The sequence below is a fragment of the Meyerozyma guilliermondii genome, genomic scaffold, assembly GCF_000149425.1.
Source record: "Meyerozyma guilliermondii ATCC 6260 scaffold_2 genomic scaffold, whole genome shotgun sequence".
In the NCBI taxonomy this organism is placed as follows: domain Eukaryota; kingdom Fungi; phylum Ascomycota; class Pichiomycetes; order Serinales; family Debaryomycetaceae; genus Meyerozyma; species Meyerozyma guilliermondii.
In genome coordinates this window covers 1,780,812-1,803,559 of record NW_001809799.1, presented here as the reverse complement: position 1 = coordinate 1,803,559, position 22,748 = coordinate 1,780,812, and the positions used below count along the sequence as shown (strand labels likewise).

The 22,748-nt window shown below is 42.5% G+C and overlaps 11 protein-coding genes across 11 annotated transcripts; 4 read left to right on the top strand and 7 right to left on the bottom strand. All coding sequences in view use genetic code 12, as the record gives it.

Moving 5' to 3' along the window:
* Positions 1 to 51: 51 nt before the first annotated feature.
* SFP1 (zinc-coordinating transcription factor) lies at positions 52 to 1,248 on the bottom strand (the record flags this gene model as incomplete). The annotated part of the gene is made up of 1 exon (XM_001486482.1): positions 52 to 1,248. The coding sequence occupies one exon, from the start codon at positions 1,246 to 1,248 to the stop codon at positions 52 to 54; it is 1,197 nt and encodes a 398-aa protein (XP_001486532.2).
* A 799-nt stretch (positions 1,249 to 2,047) lies between these two features.
* Positions 2,048 to 3,598, top strand: PGUG_02202 (uncharacterized protein; the record flags this gene model as incomplete). The annotated part of the gene is made up of 1 exon (XM_001486481.1): positions 2,048 to 3,598. The coding sequence occupies one exon, from the start codon at positions 2,048 to 2,050 to the stop codon at positions 3,596 to 3,598; it is 1,551 nt and encodes a 516-aa protein (XP_001486531.2).
* Positions 3,599 to 4,296: 698 nt separating this feature from the next.
* PGUG_02201 (uncharacterized protein) lies at positions 4,297 to 6,966 on the top strand (the record flags this gene model as incomplete). Its single annotated transcript, XM_001486480.1, has 1 exon — positions 4,297 to 6,966. The coding sequence occupies one exon, from the start codon at positions 4,297 to 4,299 to the stop codon at positions 6,964 to 6,966; it is 2,670 nt and encodes an 889-aa protein (XP_001486530.2).
* Positions 6,967 to 7,229: 263 nt separating this feature from the next.
* VTI1 (v-SNARE protein) lies at positions 7,230 to 7,721 on the top strand (the record flags this gene model as incomplete). The annotated part of the gene is made up of 1 exon (XM_001486479.1): positions 7,230 to 7,721. The coding sequence occupies one exon, from the start codon at positions 7,230 to 7,232 to the stop codon at positions 7,719 to 7,721; it is 492 nt and encodes a 163-aa protein (XP_001486529.2).
* A 912-nt stretch (positions 7,722 to 8,633) lies between these two features.
* On the top strand, positions 8,634 to 10,025 carry USO5 (Uso5p; the record flags this gene model as incomplete). Its single annotated transcript, XM_001486478.1, has 1 exon — positions 8,634 to 10,025. One exon carries the CDS (start codon positions 8,634 to 8,636, stop codon positions 10,023 to 10,025), a length of 1,392 nt encoding a protein of 463 aa, XP_001486528.2.
* Positions 10,026 to 10,457: 432 nt separating this feature from the next.
* PGUG_02198 (uncharacterized protein) lies at positions 10,458 to 11,099 on the bottom strand (the record flags this gene model as incomplete). Its single annotated transcript, XM_001486477.1, has 1 exon — positions 10,458 to 11,099. One exon carries the CDS (start codon positions 11,097 to 11,099, stop codon positions 10,458 to 10,460), a length of 642 nt encoding a protein of 213 aa, XP_001486527.1.
* On the bottom strand, positions 11,038 to 11,529 carry PGUG_02197 (uncharacterized protein; the record flags this gene model as incomplete). The annotated part of the gene is made up of 1 exon (XM_001486476.1): positions 11,038 to 11,529. One exon carries the CDS (start codon positions 11,527 to 11,529, stop codon positions 11,038 to 11,040), a length of 492 nt encoding a protein of 163 aa, XP_001486526.2.
* A 626-nt stretch (positions 11,530 to 12,155) lies between these two features.
* On the bottom strand, positions 12,156 to 13,712 carry PGUG_02196 (uncharacterized protein; the record flags this gene model as incomplete). The annotated part of the gene is made up of 1 exon (XM_001486475.1): positions 12,156 to 13,712. One exon carries the CDS (start codon positions 13,710 to 13,712, stop codon positions 12,156 to 12,158), a length of 1,557 nt encoding a protein of 518 aa, XP_001486525.2.
* Positions 13,713 to 14,128: 416 nt separating this feature from the next.
* On the bottom strand, positions 14,129 to 16,078 carry AAP1 (Aap1p; the record flags this gene model as incomplete). The annotated part of the gene is made up of 1 exon (XM_001486474.1): positions 14,129 to 16,078. The coding sequence occupies one exon, from the start codon at positions 16,076 to 16,078 to the stop codon at positions 14,129 to 14,131; it is 1,950 nt and encodes a 649-aa protein (XP_001486524.2).
* A 1,794-nt stretch (positions 16,079 to 17,872) lies between these two features.
* PGUG_02194 (protein-lysine N-methyltransferase) lies at positions 17,873 to 18,730 on the bottom strand (the record flags this gene model as incomplete). Its single annotated transcript, XM_001486473.1, has 1 exon — positions 17,873 to 18,730. The coding sequence occupies one exon, from the start codon at positions 18,728 to 18,730 to the stop codon at positions 17,873 to 17,875; it is 858 nt and encodes a 285-aa protein (XP_001486523.2).
* A 2,997-nt stretch (positions 18,731 to 21,727) lies between these two features.
* PGUG_02193 (allantoicase) lies at positions 21,728 to 22,738 on the bottom strand (the record flags this gene model as incomplete). Its single annotated transcript, XM_001486472.1, has 1 exon — positions 21,728 to 22,738. One exon carries the CDS (start codon positions 22,736 to 22,738, stop codon positions 21,728 to 21,730), a length of 1,011 nt encoding a protein of 336 aa, XP_001486522.2.
* Between the last annotated feature and the right edge of the window lie 10 nt (positions 22,739 to 22,748).

Genomic DNA, 22,748 nt, shown 5'->3' with positions numbered 1-22,748 from the left:
TTTAAACATTACATTTCCTATTCATGCGCTCATACACCGCTATACTACATGCTAGTGGGTAGTGTGGCCCCTGTGGTACTTGAGACCATTAAGATTCTTATACCGTTTGCCACATACCTCACAGCGGTATGGCTTATCTTTTTCCATGCCCGCTCCATCCAAGTACGGCGTGTTGGATTCCGGGTCGATAATGGAAATAGTTCCATCGGGGTTTTCTTTCAACTTTTGATTCTGGTGCCCGTGCAAACGATGGTATTTGAGACCGTTTTGGTTCTTGTACGTTTTTTCACATCCAATCACGGGACATTTAAATGGTTTATGCTCGGTATTTTCCATCACATATAAATGACGTGCTGGGTCATCGATATACATGGTGCTATCATCATCTTCAGCCTGAGCCGACCCTGGTCTAGATTGACCAAGCGGTGACTGATGGTGCACTTGTTGTGGATGTACCTGTTGAGGTAATTGCTGTTGCTGAATACTGGAAGGAGGAATCGAAGTAGCACCATTGCCATGCTGTTGGATGCCTCCGTTGTGGTTCTGGTGAGTATTGCTGTTGTTACGTTGTTGAGGAATGCCAAAGCTTTGGTTGATGGTTTGGTGCTGAAGATTGAATTGAAATGGTGCCGCATTGATGGTGGGTTGCACTTGAGGATGCTGCTGGGTATTCAAGAACACGTCGTTGGTGCTGACGGTCTCCATTACATTGTGGATATTATTGAGATTGGCCCTATTGGATCTGGCTGAATTCAAGAGGTTATGGTCAGCCGGTGGTGACAGACTAATATGGGCCTCTTCATAATGTCGCAACAAATCATGCAATGTGGGGAGATGCTGTCCACAGCAACTGTAATCCTTACAGTAATCCGCTTCGAGATTAGGAAGATATGACGCTTGCAGTGGTGGCGAAGTAGCCATATGATGACTGGTACTAGGATGGCGGAACAGTCCCCTTCTAGGGTTGATGAGTTGGGCTGCCTGATTTTGAAACTGATTCTGGTTTTGATTCTGGTTCTGATGCTGGTTCAACATCATCACTTCATCCTTGAGCCACAGCCCGATGGTAACTGACCCCCACAGCACTCCTCCCATACCCTGAGAATGAGCTATGGACTCTCTGCGGAACCTGGAATTATTGAATATCAGCTGCTGTCGCTGGTATGTAATATCTATGGGCTGGGGAATGGCTAGATGGTTATCGGAACCAGACCCGGACCCATTATTGAAAATTTCAGTGTTGAACATTTAGATCTGGAGATCGATGAGGAAAACAAATGATTTGTCAAACGATACTCTACGATACTATCGTCCCTCGGTAATGCCTTGCTTGGTTCTGGAACCTCCAAAGGTTCGTCTATGACTCTAAATTAGGTGTTGCTCGTGACTACTCCTTGATGGTGAAAAATCGACAAATTTATCAGTACATGTAATTGGGAAGCTCTTAATTAATAAAACCCCCTATGCTTGATTCCACCTCCAATGTGCTTCTCCTGTCTAGTCTATACCGTGTTGTAAACGGACGGTTCTGTAATATCTCTCCTAGCAGATGGACAGATTATTAAGTTGGCCAAGGGGTACGCACACGACTCCCGGGTAACCGCCAATCAGCAATTGGTGGATGGATGTGGCCCGTTGTTGCCACCGCCACTCTCGGGAAAAACGTCGTTTGGAAACGTGTGGTGCAGAACAGCGAAAAATCTGGGCGGAGCAACAAGAAAAAGTTTGAAATGTGGATATAAATCAGGGGTAGTTTCATATTTCTATCGGAGGACATGCATGTTGAGCCGATGACCGGGTAACCCCTCCAAATAGGTCCGGTATTCCGCCTGCAGGTCTTGACACTTTGTTTATTTTTTTGCGCCGACACGCAGGTGAATATGGTGCATTGGATGTAATGGTGTCCCTGGTGTCTTGAGCTTGAATCGATTTCTCTCGGGTTTATAGATCCGATCAGATAATTCCCGATTGCGGCCATCGTGCATATGCATATGCCGGGGCCGGAACCTTGAAATATTTTGTTGGTGGTGAAAACCGATCTATCCTAATGGATTTACCACCAGAGTTGATCAGCAAGATCAGCACATATATCGCGACCAGCGATGTACTTCGTCTTGGGTATACTTGTAAGGCCAACTATGACCTTCTTCTACCCCAGATTTACTCATCGGTCACTATTGATTCGTCGCGTCTACCATATGGAACTGAAGACTTAAAGTCGACGAGGTCCACCACCATCAAGTCTCTTTATTCTTTTACGCTATTTATGAAGAATTTGTACCTGAACCAAAAATATTGTTCATACGTTCGGGTTCTTCAGTTCATGGACGAAATTCCCGATCTTCCGGAACTTGAACTTTTTCACTTCCTTGAAAAGATATTCCCAAACCTTTCGAATTTGGAGCAACTCAAGTGGTTCACTATTCAAATGTACTTATCTTGTGAACTTCTTTCAAAAGTGCCAAATTTGGTGAACATGAAATCAGTAGTTGGAAATTTCAAGAGTTTTGAAAAGGTCAATTTATTTGCCGGTGACAACCATGTGTATCGTCTAGAAGAGCTACTGGTCTCTGGATTTGGCCAGCACACAAATCTAGCAAAACTTGCATTGCCTAGGTTTGTGAATCTCAGCTCGCTCACCTTGTCAAGAAACAGTCTGACAAGTGCCTTGAAGAATAGTGAACATGCAAGCTCTGTTTCAAACTTTATTGAGCTTCCGGATCCATATGTTGACGAAGCAAATTATATTGCACAGTTTTCGGCATTTCCTTTGCTGCAATCGATCACGGAATTGGTCTTGAAAGATATGTGCATATGTGCCAATGATGCCAATCGGTTGTCAAAAACTATTGATCTCAATCAAATCAAGACGCTCAAGCTCCTCAATTGCACGGAAAAGGTTCAGGGCGTGGACTATTTCCTTGACGTTTTGCAGCCAAAAATGGTTAACCTTCACACTCTTAGTCTTGGTCTCAGTAATGAAGCCAACGCTAATGATTCAGCAATTCGCTTTATCAAATACTTACCCAGTAAGCTTCGAAAGCTTGAATTGCAAGTCCGTTGGTCTTCTCTACACCGGGAACCCGAATTACGTGAGACAGTGAATGCTATCACGGCTCATCGTGGAACGTTGACATATCTAGATTTTGACTTTGAGTCAGTTCACCAAAATAAAGATGGCTGTTACAGGTATGCCAGCCAACTCCAAAAGTTATCGCAGCTCCACAATTTGAAGTTTCTTCGTGTTCCCGTTAATCAGTATGAGATTCCTGAACTTATAAGAGTGGTCAATAATTTGCAACGGTTGCAATTTTTGCAATTGGCACTAAAAGATTTCAAAACTCCCATCATCAATAATAACACTCTCATTAGCCAAGAATACTTTGATTACCCCAACTCAGTCACCCTCAACTACCACAATACCATTGTGGACCAGCTTGCCAACTTTTGTCGTGATTTCAAGACATTTTTAACCACTTTGAGGTACCTAGTATTTGAAGCGTCCGAAACGTATTTCTTCAACTGTTACCGCCATATAGTGCAAGAAAGAGGGTTAGAACTGGTATTTGGAGAAATGGTTAAAAGAGAAACTGCGTGAGCTAAAGTAGATAGATAAGAGAGTGAGATTCAATATAAAATGATAAAAGTTAACCAGATATGAAAGGTAAACTGAACAGTCAGCACACTCAATTTTTCAGCATCGAACAGTATCAAACTCGTGAACGACTCCTGTCTTTTCGTGCTCGTATTTGCAGCTTCGGAGTTGCCCACTCTCGTGCCCTGCACAGAACATGCAAGGTGCGTCGAAGTTGCTGCGAGTGAAATTTAGGGATTGTTCTTTGTCTATCCGAATTCAAGCAATGGATTACGGGGTCACGGCAGAGGAGCAAAGACTTAAAGAAAATAAAGAACGTACTAAATACTGGAAAAAATGGGGTCCGTATCTTGGTGAGCGTCAGTGGGCAACTGTTAGAGAAGATTATTCCCACGACGGAGATGCGTGGAGTGATTTCCCATTTGAACATTCACGGTCTAGAACATATCGGTGGGGAGAAGATGGATTAGCAGGAGTGTCCGATACCCATCAAATGGTATGTATGCTGATGGCATTGTGGAATGAAAAAGATGAGATCTTGAAGGAAAAAGCATTTGGTGTCACCAATTCGCAAGGTAACCATGGTGAAGATGTCAAGGAGTTGTACTATTATCTTGACAACACCCCTTCACATTCTTATATGAAGTACTTGTACAAGTATCCGCAACGGGAATTTCCATACAAAGATCTTGTTGAGACCAATGGCAAACGTTCAAGACAAGAGCTTGAATATGAACTTTTCCGATACAGGAATTTTTGATGAAAATCGGTATTTCGATGTGGTTTTCGAAATGGCAAAAGATGACGATGAGGAACTCGTATTTAGAATCACCGCCTACAATCGTGGTCCAGATGCAGCACCTTTGCATATTATGCCACATGTGGTTTTGCGGAACACTTGGTCTTGGGGCGACGATGAATCCAAGAAAGAAAAGCCTAGCGTGAAGGCTCTTGATGATTACACAATTGAGGTTGACCATGCCAAGTTTGGGAAGAGATATCTTGTTTTTGCACCGGCTCCAGGGTTTGATGATGATGCTCCCGATATTGATCCTCAACTTCTTTTCACCGAAAATGAGACCAATACTGATCGTCTTTACGGTCAACCAAACAAGGTCAAGTATGTCAAGGATGCATTTCACGATGCTGTCATCGATGGTAAGTCAGAGACGGTCAATCCGGAACGTACTGGTACGAAAGCTTGTGCTTGGTTCAATTTTGAAAGTGTTCCCGCTGGCGATTATGTCACCATTCGTTACAAATTTACTCGGCAACCGGGTGATATTGATGAGTTGCAACTTGATGAGGTATTTTCGCGCTGCCAAGATGAAGCAGATGCTTTTTATTGGAAGATATCACCACTTCCATTGAGTGACGAACTTCGTCAAGTGCAAAGACAAGCATTTGCTGGTCTTTTATGGACAAAGCAATTTTACTACTTTGTTCACAGTTATTGGTCCCGTGGTGATCCCAACACCCCAAAGCCTCCCGTGAACCGTGCAAATGGTCGAAATAGGGATTGGAAGCATTTGCATATTGATGATGTGCTTTCGCTTCCTGATAAATGGGAATATCCATTTTTCGCAGCCTGGGATACTGCATTCCACTGTGTTCCTATTGCCATGATAGACCCTGAATTTGCCAAAAAGCAACTTGATTTGCTTACTCGTGAATGGTACATGCACCCTAATGGACAAATTCCTGCTTATGAATGGAACTTTAGTGATGTCAATCCTCCGGTTCATGCTTGGTCTGCGTACAGAATTTTCAAGATTGAGAGGAAAATGTATGGTACAGAAGATCTTGACTTTTTGGAAACTGTGTTTCAAAAGTTACTCCTCAATTTCACTTGGTGGGTCAATCGGAAAGATGCCGAAGGTAACAATGTGTTTGCAGGAGGCTTTTTGGGTCTTGACAACATTGGTGTATTCAATCGTTCGGAACCACTTCCCACTGGTGGTAGTTTGGAACAAGCTGATTCCACCGGTTGGATGGCGTTTTTTTGCTTGCAAATGTTGAACATTGCACTTGAATTGGCAAAGACCCGCCCCATATATGAGAACATTGCCTCAAAGTTTTTCGAACACTTTATATTGATTGCTGATGCAATGACTTATAGAGGTGGTGCTGAACAGGAGCTGTCGTTATGGGATGAAAATGATCAGTTCTACTATGATGCCATCAGTTATGGTAACCATTCGCAGCTTCTTCCTGTTCGCTCCTTGGTTGGACTCATTCCTTTATATGCGTCTTTGACCCTTGAACCTGAGTTGGTGGCTAGATTCCCTTCGTTCAAGAAACGTCTCGATTGGTTTATTGAGCACAGGAAAACCGTTGCCGAACGTAACATTGCCTCCATGGAAACCAGGGGTGTGGGTGAAAGACTTCTTCTTGCGTTGGTCGACAAAGATCGCTTAGTTGCAATTTTAGAAAAGATGTTGGATGAGGATGAGTTCTTATCTCCCCATGGAATTCGTTCTCTTTCCAAGTACCATGAAAAGAATCCCTTCGAAATGGATGTTCATGGCGAAAAGTATACTGTCAACTACCTTCCGGGTGAATCTGATTCAGGTATGTTTGGTGGAAACTCTAATTGGAGAGGTCCTATCTGGTTCCCAGTCAACTTTTTGTTGGTAGAAGCTTTGCAAAGGTTCTACTTATACTACGGACCAGAACTCAAAGTGGAGTGTCCAAAGGGTTCTGGTGATTATTTGAATTTGGCTCAATGTGCTCAAGAAATTCAGCACCGGCTCATCCATCTTTTCCTTCCTGATGAAAATGGGAACAGAGCATGTAATGGTGGTGATGAGCTTGCCAAAGATCCATTGTTCAAAGACTACGTGCCATTCTACGAGTATTTCGATGGTGACACAGGTCGTGGTTTGGGAGCTTCTCACCAGTGTGGTTGGACAGCATTGGTGGCCAAATGGATTCACGACAATGGAGTTTCTTGCAGAGCACCCAAGACACCTCGTACTCCTCGTCGCTCTTCTGTGGTGTTGCACAACAGCGGATCGACGAAGGATGTTTTAGACGACGATGTAACGCAATATCTTCCAAAATCGGGACCATTCCCAGGAAGACTTATGCGTAGAAGAAGTGGAAAGTCACTTTTGAACATGACTATCCATGCGCTTGACTTAGATGATGAAGATCAGACAAGCATTGATTCCAGGCCACAGGCGGGCGACGATTTAGATGATATGGATAGTTTGACACCTTCCAAGTCCAAGAGTTCTGTCGATGGAAATTCGGCAGTAGACGATAACCTTCTCGGGCAAATTAGAGCAGCATTCCACAGGTACAAGCTGCGTGACGAAGACGATCCCGATGAGTTTTCTGGCGAAGAGTTTGAAACCCGTCACAAGTAGACGATATAGAAATTGTTTAATGAAGAAATTCGATTTCACATCCATACACCGCAACCTGGGGATAAATATAATCCCTATTCGCACAACGGCAAGTACACCCATGTCGGAACTTTTTACCACGTATGAATCGGATTTCCAGCTAGCGTTACAGAGATGCAAAAGCGCGTATTGCAGAGGTCCCTGGTCTTGAAGCAAACCAGCGCAAAGTTACATTACAGGCAATAGAGTCTGCCACCGATGAGTGTTTGGAGTTGGTAGACCAAATGAGTCTTGAAGTTCAAAATTTACCAGCCAGTGAAAGGTCAAGTTATAATACCAAAATCCGTCAGTATCGGAACCAAACCGAGGAATCGAAACAGCGATTGAGCCAGCTTCTAGATGACCAAGATAAACAAGAACTTTTCGGAAACCGCTACAGTGACAATGATGACGGTGTTCATGACCTGCAACGTAAACAACTTCTTAACAACCAATCTTCCTTGGACCGGTCCACTCAGCGGTTGCACGATTCTCAGCGAGTTGCCCTTGAAACTGAATCCATTGGAGGAAATATTTTGAACGATTTACGAGCTCAACGAGAACAGATTATGGGGGCTCGTGACACTCTAACCGCAGCCGATGGATACATCGACAAATCGGTGAAAACACTCAAGTCCATTTCACGACGTATAACCGCCAATAAGTTCATCAGCTATGCTATCATTGCCGTGCTCATCTTACTTATCTTCCTCGTTTTAGCTAGTAAGTTTTGGTAGTGTTAATCAGTAATGTTATCTACGATTTTGCGTGCTCCTGTATAGGGGTCGCGACTAATGAGATGAAGAAAAATTGAAGGCGAAATCATAGTTCATGAATACCTTCCGGTCCATGTGGGGACGCACAGGCGTCAAGGCGCTGGTTACCGTGCGTGCGCAATCTCCTCGTGTTGCTTTGCACAAAAGTATTATCATGACACCTGCAAAAAGTAGAGGACAATTGCGAACTTTGGGCAATCTTCATGGTTCCATCCGAGGACTTCATACTTCTACACCTCTTTTCCACGGCCATATACATAAGCCCAAGCCTGGTGAGGAGCTCCATATCACTTTCATTACCCAAGGATGGACTGCAACATACTTTTGAGGTTGCTGAAGGTGACAACCTTTTGGACATCGCACAAGCACATAATTTGGATATGGAAGGTGCATGCGGCGGGATCTTGTGCCTGCTCGACAATGTCATGTAATTGTGGATCCTGAATTCTACGACGAGATTCCTGAACCCGATGATGATGAAAATGATATGCTCGATTTGGCGTTCGGACTTACCGAGACGTCCCGATTAGGGTGCCAAATTAAAAATGACAATAAGAATTAGACGGACTCAGAGTTGCATTGCCGGCCATGACCAAGGAACTTGCAAATCCGGGACTTTAACTAACCATGTAAATATGAATCAACCTATGGTGTTTCAGCGTAAATGTAAGCGCTGCAACAGCTCCCAATGCCGCGAATCTGAAGATTATGTAAGTGGGATGAGACAACCTTTCGCATCTGTTTACACCAGTGGTTGCACCAGGTATAAACTTAACCTAGCACTAATTTACTTGTTTGAGGACATTTTTGAGCACTACTATCATTATATTGAGCATTCTGACCGCGTTGTGTCTCCCATAAATTTTGCATACAATGCCGTCTCCACAGAAGCGGCCCCTTACCGAGGCTAATGTTTCATCTTTGAAACGAAAGTCACTCACTTTCGACATGGCACGAATTGAAACCCGGTCTCGAATCCCAACGCCGAAGCCGATTCCAGCACAAGTTTCACCGCTGCTAGATCTACTTCATATCAATAGGCTTTTGGATATGAATCAGAATTTCGTTCGCAAATCAAAATCACAACAAGTGGATTCCAGGCGACCCGATCGCTCATCTAATGCTGAAGAACTGTTTAATCGTCACTTGGAGCGCCAGAAGAACCTTGAGGTGGAATTGGACTCTCAGTTGAAGGACCTTCGATCTAAACATGAAGCTTTACAGACAGACATGGTTGAACTTCGCCGAAGTCACAAGAAGATCCTACATAAGGTTTCTGACCTAGATGCCCAGATAGCCACTGAAAAGGGACGCTTCGAGTACTCTGAGGACCGCATCATGAAAAATGTTCTGCATCGCGAACAAATGATGAATTTGCAAGTGAAAGACTTGATTAATAAACTCACGTCAGAGTATAACGAAGCCAAGTTTCAATTACAGGATGAATTGGCAGCAGCGAAGAACTACAACGATGAAGAGCTTTTGGCAGAAGTGCAAAGGTTGCGGGACGAGACCAAGGTACTAGAAGAGAAATATGCCAAAGTCGTTGCAGAAAACCAACGCAAATTCAAAGAAGAGGCTTCGAGCCTTGAAAAAGAAATGAACAGGGTGCTTGCTTCAAAAACAAACGAGGCATCCGCTCTCGAAGACCAATACCAATCAAAATTGGTCGAGTTTCAATCAGTGGAGAGTGAAGTGAATGAAATGGAGGCATCAATAAAAAAATTGCGTGATGAAAATGGTCAATTGGAAAATGAAATCAAAAGGATAAAGGAAAATGTACAACGTTTTGAAGCCGATAAGGCTCAGCTTCTGAATGAGCTACTTGAGGCGGAAAACAACCTCGCCCAAGCAAAAGCAGAAGCATCTAGATGGAAAGCTGCAGTTGCAGAAGAAGGTAAATCATTCGGAAAGGCTCGAGAACAGCTCAATGTTCACAACCTCCACAGGCGTATGCTTGAAGATGCTATTATGGATTATGAACGAGGTCCTCGAATTTATGTCAGAGATTCACCAAGGAGCTCTACTCACTTTGCAAAAGAGTTTTCCAAAGACAGTTGCAATCAAGAGATAATCGATGAGTTTCTATGTTTTGTTGGCACTTCTGTTAAGCGTATGTTGAATTGCGGGATCATCATTTCTGGGCATAAACAGCCAGGTTTCGTGTCCCAAATTTTGTCGTCTTGCTTTGAACTGATTCTTGAAAGAACCGCGTCTCCAGCATTTAAAGGATGGTCGTTTGAGTATGCCTTGAGAGTGTCTTGATGTTGGGCAAACTCCATCCGTGGATCTCCTAGATTCTAGACGGCCAGTAGCCGCAGAAGTCAAAGCTAGCCTAGAGGACATACGTGCCCAGAAGATGGTCATCGAGAGTTCGAAGGACTTGAAAGGAATACCCATTCCAGAACATAGTAAGGGCCACCTATCAATCTTGAGCATTTACGGAACCATCAACGGTATCGTGCGGCAGTGTGATATGGTTGTTCTTGATATTAGTGGTGCTGATTTAAGTGTTCAGCCCGATTTAATTTTGGGGCAGGACCCCTCTTTAAAGTCTTTGATTGATTATTGTCACAATAATCGCTCATTACACATATCGCAGCCCGACGAACAAATAATCACAGCATTGGAGGCAGTAAAACAACGACACCAAAAATAGAAGTTTATAATTATACATACTGGTATACTATACATAGACTAAGTTGTCGTTATAAGATCATGAAGCACCCATTTGAGCTCATCAGTTGTCCCAAGATGTGCTGTTCGTTTATCGGGTTCTTCCTTTATTTCTTCCTCGTCGTTCTGCTCTCGAGGAGGTAACTCATACTTAGTATCAATCATATCGTCATTCTCAAGCGTTATACTTGGTAATCTCAATTTTGAGCCACAAGGTTCGATTAAATGCGGATACATCTCGAGTGTGTTGAACAAGTCCTCGATATGAAGAGTTACTTGGGGCATGGGAGTTTCAGGAGTCGTTTCTTTCGGCCCATCGGGGTCAATGCCAATTGCAGAAACAATGTCATTCGCAGAGTACTTGTGCTTTCTATATCTTGCAACATCTATGGCACTCTCGACGATATTGCGAAGATGGGTTTCTAGTCCCAAGATTATCATTTCGAGAGCAGGTATACTGGCTCCGCCAGTCAACCCATATTCTCTCATTGTCATGAGCACATGGCGACTCAAATCCTCATAGTCAGGGATTTCGTATGTTTGCGTCGAAAGAGGAGTATTATTCCATTCACCACGTCTTGTTGCCAATGGCACCAAGTTATTAACTTGAAGTTTCTGCTGTTCTTTGTCTTGTATCAATGGGTATTTTGGGAAGCAATGCATGTCTAGTAAGTGTAATTGACGCGCTTAACTTTCCCTTCTTACCACTGTCACGAGTGATGTTTTTTATTCTGCGTCTTTCTCGCAAAGGAAGGCCCATAATATTCTGCTTGAACTTTTCATATTGGCTCGATCGAACAGTCTTTCCTTTGTTCGCTTTCTTGTTCCAAAATAACGCAAGTTCATTTTGGTAGTCCAATGGCCCATTTTTTAATGAACTCACAAAGTTAAGTAGGAGGAGTTTATTGTGATACTTCACGAGACCACCTTTTAGAATTGGGGTTATTTGCGAAACAAGTTCAGCTCTGGAAAGTTTTCCCACTAAAAAAAGACTGAGTGACTCATGGTATTTATCCCAATCACCACCCAACTTGGCCTGAAACTCTTTAACAAGATCCTGTAGTTCCAGTCTTTTGGGAAATGGTTTCGACATTGTGATGGAATGGAGGTTGAAGGAAGTTCAAATAATACCAAAGAATTTTTATGAGCCACAAGACGCTATTGATTTCTGTTATTCAAGCAAGGTGGAAGATGTTCAACTAAACTGCAAAATGAACATTCAATACCAGATGATCTGCTCAAATGCAATTGAAATCTGAATAAAAAATTTCCAGGGAATCAATTGGCACTACTAGTTTGTTGGAGCAGATGATTCTGTCAGTCAACGCAAAATTGGAACGTTTACTTATTTTGGACCCAAACCGGCAATCTCAAGACACAATTTGACAGGTTGAGAAAGGTGTCAAAAACTATCGATCAATCAAACTTTATACCACTTAGAGCCTTCCTGGAGTGAGATCACTTGTTGAAGCTTGTCTTTGTACTTTAAACTGCCTTCCTGCGACCTAGAAAATTACTCCAAAGTACCTTCTCTGTTCCGTCAAGTGTAGTTGTTGAGATTTTCGCGCACGACTAAATAGGTGCGAGTGGGTGCAAAAAAGGTAGTTATAATTCTGAGCAGCAATAGAAGTACTTTTCGTATTTGAATAGTTGCTGGTCATTACTGAGATTGTGAGCAGTGGTAAGTGTAGCTTCTAGATCTATTATCTATATTAGTTATTAATTGGATATACTGATGTCTAGGGCTTGTTCAGTCAAGTCGCTTTTATCGGTAGTTGGTCTTAAAGTGCTTTCGTGATTTTCTTGGTCTATCTCGCCCATCTTCTCTTGTTCCTTGATCTGCTTTGACTCTTTTAATTGTTGATAGATAAACACAAACGAGCATAATACTCCAAGACCAGACACACCAATCCCCAAATATAATGCTGCACGATAACTCAGAAGAGTATCACCAGTACGCCTAAAGACCTCGATTTCGGCGGTACTACTGATTCCCAAAATAAGGGAAACAGAAAAATTTGTTACTGTTGTTACTAACAGCCCTGCCATTCCTTGCTGTTCAATGGGTAAATTATCGGACAAGATCAAGGATGCAGCAGGAAAACTAAGGTCCATTCCCCACACAAGAATGAAAAGCTGGCCAAAGGACATGCGAAAGAAGCTTTCTTTGACAGGGGTGACCGAAAGCATAATGCAACCACACATGAATGCAATTGATGCAAAAGAAATGATGTAAGATGGGCTTGTTCGAGACATAATAAACCCACACAGCAATGCTGCAATAATTCCCATGATGCAAAAAGTGAGGTACGTTAATCCACCGTGAATCGAAGTGTAATGGCGAAGGTCTAAGAGTAAACTCCAATAATAGTACTGCCATATTCCAAACGATCCCCATCCCAAACCCAAACATAAAAGGCAAAGCCCTATTTTTCGATTAAACACTCCTGCGGGAAGTAAAGGCATTTCAATCACCTTGACCTCTAAATAGAAAAAGATTCCAGTGAGTGCAAGAGAAACCACCAAAAGTATGATGATATACGCCGTACCCCATCCGACAACCGGTCCTTGAGTCCATACAAAATTAAGAAGAACAAGTCCTGCCACTCCTGTTAATGACCCATAGGTATCTATCCTCCTAAGCTTTTCCCTTGTCGAACATTCTTTATTGGTGAGTTCCATGGGGATAACCCAATACGAGATCACGGCACCAATAGCTGCCACGATTCCCATTATCCAAAACACCCACGGCCACCACGCTAATTGCGCAATGACTGCAGCCATAAACGCTCCAAAAAAAGCACCTGAAGGACCCAGTGCTCCCACACAACCAAATGCAATATTCTTACGTTCACCATTAGGATAAAGCGTTCCAAGTATTCCCATTCCACAAGGCAAAATCAAGGCAAATCCAATTCCCTGGAGTGCCCGACATATGATGAAAAAGATGACAGACTTTGAATAGTAGGAGAAACCAGTGATGATGGAGAGAATTGACACCCATACCCATCCCACCACGAAAACTAATTTCAATCCAAAAACGTCTCCGATCTTCCCACTGATTAAGATGAATGTTCCCACCGTCAATGCAAAGGACCCCATAAACCAGACAGCCTGTGAGTGGTCAAAATTTGGATCATTGAACGATTGCAAAATGATGTTTTTTGTACTCAAAGCCATTAACACTCCTCCCTGAGCCAAAAACTGAGCTAAGCATATCATGTAGACTGTGGAAATCTCATGCAAACATGATTTGAATACAGCTGGTCTAGCCATCGAATTATGTTTGGGAAAACGCAAATTTCAAATTCATTAACATCATCTTCGGGCCGAAAAGTGAAGATCAATACACCACATTGATAGCTGATTAGATAATCTGATTGGAAAACAAGACATTTCAGTGATTTATCTTCATTTTGTGCATGATGTTTGAGCTGGATCTAAATCAAAGAAGTAAAGCAAAAGTCTGTGCTGACTCTCGAGAGCTCGTTTGGAGAAATTGATGCATAATAAATGCCTTGTTGGTTCCTTTCCTGCATAAATCATGTGGCTCTATCGCCGTGCGTGTGGAAACTGCAGATCGATTAGGCAATCGTACTGCATATGTCAAAAGTCAAGTTTCAACGCACGTTGGGGGTTTGATACGGAACCGCGGCTAAATATGTGCATTGGCTGCAAATAGATAATTGTCATTAACAAAATACATTATAAAGTCTGTAAATCCATGGACGGTTTCTCGCCTGCTCTCTCATCTCTGCAATTTCTTGTTTTACGATTTCAAGATCGATCTCACGTCTGCCAGTATCAACATCGATTTCTTTGGCGTCGTAATAAAATTTCGTCAAGGGTACCCCCTTATAAAAGTATGCATAGATCTTGTGGAGCGCATAACAGACAAAAACTACTGGTCCACCGAGGTAGATTTGAAAGAATCCTTTCACATCGGCCTTACCACCGTTCCCAGTCGGAAAAAGAGCAGCCCAAAATTGTAATCCCAAGATTATCGCAAGAGTAATAAGTCCATACCATGAACCCCAGATATTGGTGGTATATACCAATTCTTCTTCTGCCACACGAGCCCTTGCTCGTAATGCTGCTCGGAATCGGAGATGGCAAAGGCAGATAGACCACCACGTGAAAATAGAACACAATCCCAGTAGGGAAAGCATCCAACTGAAAGCATCTGCTGTTCCATTCTTACCGGGAAGAAGTACCAAGAAACATAATAACCCAATAGCAAATTGGACTGCGAGTGCAACAAGAGGTCTTCCTCGGCGGTCGATGTAATTCAAGATTTTTGGACCCTGTCTCAACGCACCCAATGCGGCAAGAGTACGGGATGAACCGTAGACACTCGAATTACCAACAGACAAAACTGTGATGATGATAACAGCGTTCATGATAGAAGGAAGCGCTGGGATCTTTGCTGATTGAATGGCGATAACAAACGGTGATACATTAATGTCGACGCCAGCAATTGCTGCTTTGGTATTATTTCCCAAAAGTTGTGACAGCTTATAGGGAACCAAGAGCCCAATCATGATGATAGAGCCAATGTAGAAAATGAGAACTCTCCAGAACACTTGTTTCATGGCTTTAGGAATGGAAGCCTTGGGGTTTGCTGTTTCACACGATGCTAAGCCAAATAACTCCACACCTGCAAACGAAAATGCTGCGGTGAATATTGTGGAACACATGTTCTTGAAAGGTTCACTTGAATTGAACATTCCTCCATCTGGGCCATGCCAATTCGATCCTCCTATATAACGGTGTTCAGGAGGTGCACCACCCGAAATGATAATGATAGAAAGGATAATGAAACCCACAACGGCCACAATTTTGATGATACTGAATACTGATTCTGCCTCACCGTAGCCCTTCACTCCAAAGAGATTAATTATGCAGATTAATACCCAGAAGATAGCAACGAAGACTGCCGGCAGGACGTGGCTATTCCAGTATTGAATCGTCATGGATGCTGCTACGAGCTCCAAGGGAAGGGTGACTAACCACTGAAGGGCATAGTTCCATGCCATGGCAAACCCCCACAGCGAATCGATGAAGAGAGAGTTGAATGTAATAAAGGCTCCTGAGATTGGAAATGCTACCGCCAACTCTGCCAATGACGACATCGTAACAAAGATAACCAGCGCTATGAAAAGCCATACGATAAGTAGACCAAAAGGTCCAGCGGCCAGTAGCGACGAACCCACTCCAACGAACAAACCAGTTCCTATGGATCCGCCCAACGCAATCATTTGCAAGTGTCTTGATTTGAGTTGCTTAGAAAGAGGCAGCAGCGACGTGACAATAGCATTTCTTTCAAGTTCACTCAATTTGGAGTAATCGAAATCAGGATGATTTGGGTGCATTTCCGGTTGAAATTCCAGTGGATTGGAGTTGATGTAGTCTACCGCAGAATGGGAGGTGAAATACTGAATAGGTAGCTGGGAATAATCATATGGCTTAAAAGAATCCACGAACCGTCTAACTACTGACGGTTTTTCACCAGACGAATAGGGCAGTAAATTGACCGATTCTCCTGAGTATTCGTCGACAGTCGTACCCGTCGTCTGTCTGGGCGACATGTGCACCAGATTCATGGTCTTTTCAGTCATGGAGGTATGGGAGTTGTGTTCCATAAATTTGAGTTATGCTCCAGACAATTATATTGGGGTATCACTTTGATATTTTAAAAAGTCCTGCTTTTTCCTGTTTTCAACGTCTTTGCCTGTTGTAGTCGCTTTAGGCTTTTTCAAGTCTTGATTTACTATTGGACTTCTTGATGTCACCTAAACTTGGCACAAATTTTTTCTGTAATATATGAAAGTCCTGCAACAATACCAAATTTTTTACAGCTATTGTTATTATTCGGTTGACATCCACGTTCCAAAGTTGGAAAGTGACGGTAGGAAATGATTTGAAACGCCCCAAAATACAATTTTAAATGCGGAATAAAGTTTAAATCTCCGATGCTACTACAAACTCAAGTTGGGTCCGCTTAAATTTAAGTTGAAAGTCTCTTCGAATGCAAGCACTTCAAAGGGGTTACCGATGTTGCCTATTATTTGGTTTAAAGTTTTTTTCACCCAATAGAGTGACACATGACACACCGATAAGAAAATTTTCTGCAGGTATACAATGGCACATGTGGAACCGAGCCGCACTATGGTCGGGGCAATGCAAATTTGCCAATAGGGGAACTGAAATTCAATTACCGCAGCTAGATCATTTCATCGGCTAAATGTACTGCGCGGAACTACATAATCTTACATGAGACTCGTGCGCAGTTATTGTTTGTAGAGATGGGGTGAGAGACTACTTGCCTAAAGAAAAAAAAGTGAAGGAAAATTTGCTCACAAGCTTATAGCACAGACAATGATAGGTTTTGTGTACCACAAACGAGCCAATTGAGACATAGCCTAGAATTGGTGTTTGGACCGAATTTGTCTGAGACTGAAATTCTCAAGAGTTGAGCTGAATAAGTAATTTGCTGAGTGGTTCATAATATGCAGTTGTCGTACATGGAGCCATTCATTGGATCGACGTCACATTGACATGTCCAACAGAGTAACTCTCCGCAAAAAACACATTAATCCAGTTTACCTGAGCTGAGCCACTTTTCGTCTACAGTTTTCAATAATGTATCTATTTCTACACACCTAGTTTTTCGATTCCAAGTCGATGAACTTGCCGCCCTTGGCAAATCTGGGGTGTCTTGGGTCATTGATAAACTCATCGGAGTTCATGGAAGCAATGCTGGCCTTGTAGATGAGGTAGTATGTGATACCGGCTGAGTTAGTAATTTTCAAGGAAAAAGCGCCAAATGACGCCAAAAAAGTTTGTGGTTCTTTCTGATCTCTCAATTGTATATTCTACGCGTTTTCACGTCGTTTTCTTTCCAGTTCATCGCTTAATAGACGAAGAAAAAGGGTCGAAAAGAGCGTCGCATTTAATCCGAATTACAGCGTCTTTCGAAACCAATCAAACTTGTTACGTTGTCTGCTGAGTCGGTACATACCTCCAGTAGCGTATGGCCAGTAGTATTTGAAAACGGGGGTTGGGAATCTAGCTGGCATTTTGATGAATTGTGTCCGTCGCACTGGTTTCTCTTCGGCTTTGAATCCTGACCAATAAAATGAGCGTGTTGTATGCAGGTCTTTCTCGTCTGTGGTGTAGAGATGTATATCTATGACTGCAAATGCCTAAGACTTTACAGCCATGAAGCCAAGTAGCCTCCTAGCCGAGTCTTACAGTTTCAGTATACAGACACATGTACGCAATTGAGCAGTAAGCCTGGGTCTGAACTTTTTCACACTTTTTGTCGGAAAACTACTTTGAGTGTGTCTACCCTACTAAGACATACAAGATGTAAGTAACAGTTAACGTGAAGCTTATAAATATGGAACGTGGAAAAATGTGTAAAACTTATACAGTCATATTTCTATACTGTATATCTTGATGTCGGGAGTTTGTGGCGGATACCAGCACTGAAGATTGATGTTGCTATGATTTTTTGAGGCAATGACGCTCCATTTGAAATGGTTTGTGAGTTCATTTTCCCAAGCCAGAATTGTGTCTTCGTTTCTAATTGTTGCAGCTATGAATATTTGCTGGCATCCGGATGAAAATGCACTTTTTAGTGTCTCGCGTAGGCTAGGTAATACAGATATGTCGTATGTGACGTCGGCAGCGACTAAAATATCAACGGATGGAACTTGAGATTCTCCCCATAAAAGTTGCTGAGAGTTGCCATTGACTCCATTGTGACTCAAGATGTTGCTCATTTTCTCAACTACTCCAATGTCACCATCTGTGAATATGACACTTTCACATAGTTTGTTTTTAAGCAATGAGATGCCCACAAGTCCGGTGCCGCATCCCAATTCTAGTACACTTTTATTGACCAAAAAAGCTTCATGGACAAAATACTCCGAGAGGAACAATGACGCTTCCCATGTTCGTAATCCTGTAGTGCCCATTCCGGATATGAGGCGTGGGGTTTCTGGAATCCATATCTGTGCTGATCCAACTTTATAAGCAACAATATCGGTATCTGTTGGCTTCAATTCTTTAGCTTGTAGCACTTGTGGCCAGCAATACATTTCATAGAGCATTTCCGGTGCTTCTCCCTCATTTTCAGCATCTTGAATCAATTTTCCAATAACTTTTTTCACGTAGTATGGATTGTGGGGTAATACAGATTGAAAAGTTTCTTCTATGTTTTCGGATGACTTTGGTTTTATAATCCATTTGGGTGGCACTCGTTGCCGGACACAGGTTGTAAAGTCCATCAATGATTGAATAAATGTAAGAAGTGAGTTACAAGTGAGTTGTATGTGAGTTGTAAGTTAGATTCATTTTCGGTGCGCTATTTATAAGGAACATCCCACCAACACCGTTATAATTGCCCGTATTGCGAAAATATCTACACTGGGTGTACTGGTGTAAAGTGAATCTCCTCACCCACACGCAAACCTCTTCTACTTCGCCTGTAATAGGCGATTCGATGGTTCCTATACGTTCAACCCGCATTTTCGTGGGTTCATCTGTGTCTGCGTCATTTGGATTATCTTGATAATCCCAGTATTTATACTTGAGAAGTGGTTGGTGACGAGGCAATGTTGTCCTGGGGATATCATCGCCTGTGTCACTGTCACGGGAAACGGCACCGATTGAGGGAGCGATATCGGTGTCAGTTTCGACATGTGAGTTGTGGTGTCAAGCTCAATTGTGTCTGGCTATCATCGGATGGCATAAACCAGTGCAGAGAATGAAGGAAACGGAAAGAATAGGGAAACAGAAAGTATAAAGTAGAGGAAAAGATAGCAGAATCAGGCTGAACGCTCATTTTCAGGTACATTTGACCCGCTATAATATTGAGGCCACCGCTTTCTTTCACGGCTCTAGGCTTGGCAGTCGCATACGTCTACTTAAAACCTAGCTTTTATCGCAGCGAACCTTCGATAATTTCTTAAAAATGGAGGAAAAAATTACTGAAGAAAATATGGCCGAGAATCTGAAAAACTACTGGGTCGATATATGGAAAGATGGTCGCCTAGCTTTGATTTTGTTTGTTCTCTCGCTTTTGTCAGTCATTGTACTTAAAGCTTATTCGGAGCATTTTGCTATGATCGTATTTTTAGGTGTTTGTGTGATCTTAACAGCAATTTCTTTGTGTCTCCTAATCGATTCCATTCGATATAAACGACCATTTCAAGACATTTATAGTTCTTTTCTTTTGTTTCTTATATGTTGTGGGTTTTGTTATTTGATTTACAATGGTTACCGCCAATTAGAGTAATACAACTACAATATTTCGCTCTACATTATCGGCGATCATATTAGCAGCTTGTCAGTGAAATTGAATATAATAATATTTAGCATTTGTAATTTTCTTACCCTTCGTCTTAAACAGAGCACCTTTAAGTCCGCGACCTACGTGGTGGTCATTCTTCATTCATGTTGTGCATTTGATGTAGTTGGCCACCCCAAGATGCATAGAAGCAGAAGCATAGTCACGTGATCCATTCTGGACTGATGTATTTTAGGTTAGTCAGCTGCTCAAATGTACCCATAATCCACCGTACTAAAACCTATAAGACATATCATAGTCATGAAACATCAAAGGTTGACCACTCCAACAACCACATAGCTTTCCTACTTGGTTGCAAAAATCAGCCGTGCGGCTCACAAGCCTCACGCGATAAGAGGTTGCATGCATACGAAGGTGCGACTCTCACCGAGCGAAATTATACATGTAACACCAAAAGATTCACTATTTCGCTCATGACCTGACACTCTTACAATGTAGTATAAATCACCTAATCTCTCTTGAATACTAGAAGCAAGTGAGATAAAGGTAAATAATTTCGAGACATAATATTTCAAGTATGCTGCGTTTAATATTCTGCTGAATTGCATAGATAGTTGCAGGGGTTGTACCTTCGAAGCATGCAATGCCATGCAGCCGTTCAGTTTGCATTTCGATTGGGACACGCTAGATATAAAAGACCATTCGTCGCGTTTGTACTCAAGTCTTCATAAATACAATGAACAGACAACTCCTTATAGAGTTTATTAAAAACCTAGCCGAAGAATACCTTCCACAAGGATTTAGATTCACGTTTCAACAACATGTAGAAGAAACGAACTACATCACGCCTGAGAGAACTGATTGAAATGACCAGAACCAATGCGCCCGAACCTCTGGCCGAAGCTCTGGCCGAAACTCTGGCCGAAACTCTGTGCAGCTGCTGGGTAACGAAAAATCAATTCATGTTTGTGCTTGTTTTAGCCCTTGTTTTCCTCTGGTTGGTATACCCTAAGGTTATGAAAAACGAGATTCCGAAATTTGTCTGGTCCGCAGCTGGAGTCGGTTATGGGATATGGACAGTAAGTTGGTTTGTAGCCGCATTCACTTCCATTAGAAGTGGGGAGCGAGCAGTAAAGATGATCTTCGACTCGATTTATGCTGCTGTGTGCATTGTGATATGGTTTTGGGCTCTAAAAAAATACGTCGATCAGAACCAAACTTATTTTAGCAAGGCCTCTTTCATGCTATCAGCGCTTTTGAGCTTCGTGACAATCCCATATTGACAAGTGTACGCTTCCTATCAGCATATGGCGCCATTAATGTTAAGCTCATTATCTGCTGCTGCGTGCCTTCTGACATGTATTGTCGCTTTCTATTTCTACTGCCAATCACAGAATCTAACTATATCAAGAATTCTCGCTTTATGTGTGTTAGCAATTCTTGGCAGCATTTTGGTAACAGTTCTGCTTTATAATTTACGTGTGAATGGAGTGACCAGAAATGGCTTGAATTCCTGGACCACACTTCAATTCCTTCGCTAAAATTGCTAATACAGAACATTTGCTATCCCTATCGCATATTGTTGGATTATGAGCTGATTATAATGATATCCTTCACCGTGGGTGTGGTGGTGTGTGAGCTATGTGAAATCCACTAACACTATATTGGTGATACAGTGTCTTCTAACAAGGTATGCGATTCCTAATCAAAATTTTCCTAGACTCGTTCGATTTAATTTTTAGTTACCATAATAGTTTTCTAGCTAGTAATCTAAATTGTTTTGCTTAAAGAGAATGATGGAAACGGAAAGTATAAGGTAAAACTGGACTCGGTAACTTCCAAGTCTGCTGATAATAGTGGGAATCCTGCCTATTACAAAAGAAGAAGGAAGAGAAAGTATAAGGAAAGCGTTGAAATTCACTCGTGAGATGAGATGAGCTGAGATAAACTCGAAATATATTTATTGCTGCCATATCTATGCCAATGTGCCAATAACTCTAAATCTCTTGACACCTCCGTCAGGAATAATAGTCAACATCACATGTGAGCACACTGGGTGATTGTCAACTGGATAAGTATGCTCTTTGTCAGGAGCCGCTTTCAGGTCACCAACAAGTACCTTCCATTCGCTGCTGTTGTAAGCAGGGACCTTATCGTCACTCTCAACATCTATACCCTTGACATTGGTATACTGGGGGAAGTTTCCACGGAAATGAGCGGTATCGATCACCACATCTCTCACTGCAGTTCTAGCACCAAGGCGTACAATCACCCAATCGACATGACCAGGCTCTCTAGAACGCTTGGTTTCCCAACCGTCAGACATATCGTGGCCTCTTCCTGGAAGTAACAAGTTGCTAGCTACACCAAAGTGCTGGTCGGAGACACGAATGGCCACACCTCCGTTTTTGACCGAGGCTGTATCCATAATAGCAGATCTATCGTGAGGAAGAACGGGAAGAACAGTGCCGTATAACCTGAATCTGGCAATTCCTCCATCTGGGTACATTCTAAGTCTCACATGAGTATACGCCTTATCGGTGAGAGAGTCTCTGACGAAAAAATGTCTTTGAGAAGGTCCACACTCGACCTTGGCAATCACAGTGTCCCATTGAGCATGTTCTATCTTATCTGACTTCTCCAGCTCCAAAAATGCCGCCTCCACCGAGATATGGGGTGCATGATTACCATTGAAAAATGCTGTGTCGACTTCACATCCAATCAATTTTGCCGAGCTAACACCCATGCGAATAATCACATAATCGGCCTCCTCCTGGTTGTGTCTCCTGGTCTCCCAGCCATCGTACCAAGCTCCGGCGTGAGTGAATCGAGTGGCATCTCTGATAGGTGGTTTAGGCTTGATCAAGTTCTCGGCTTTTGCAAACCATTCATCCGAAACCTTGATCACATGGCCACCCAAGTTTTCACCGATAACATCGGTATATTTGAGTACCACGTCTTCCCTGAATTGCTGCTCAGAAATCATTAGGGATTGG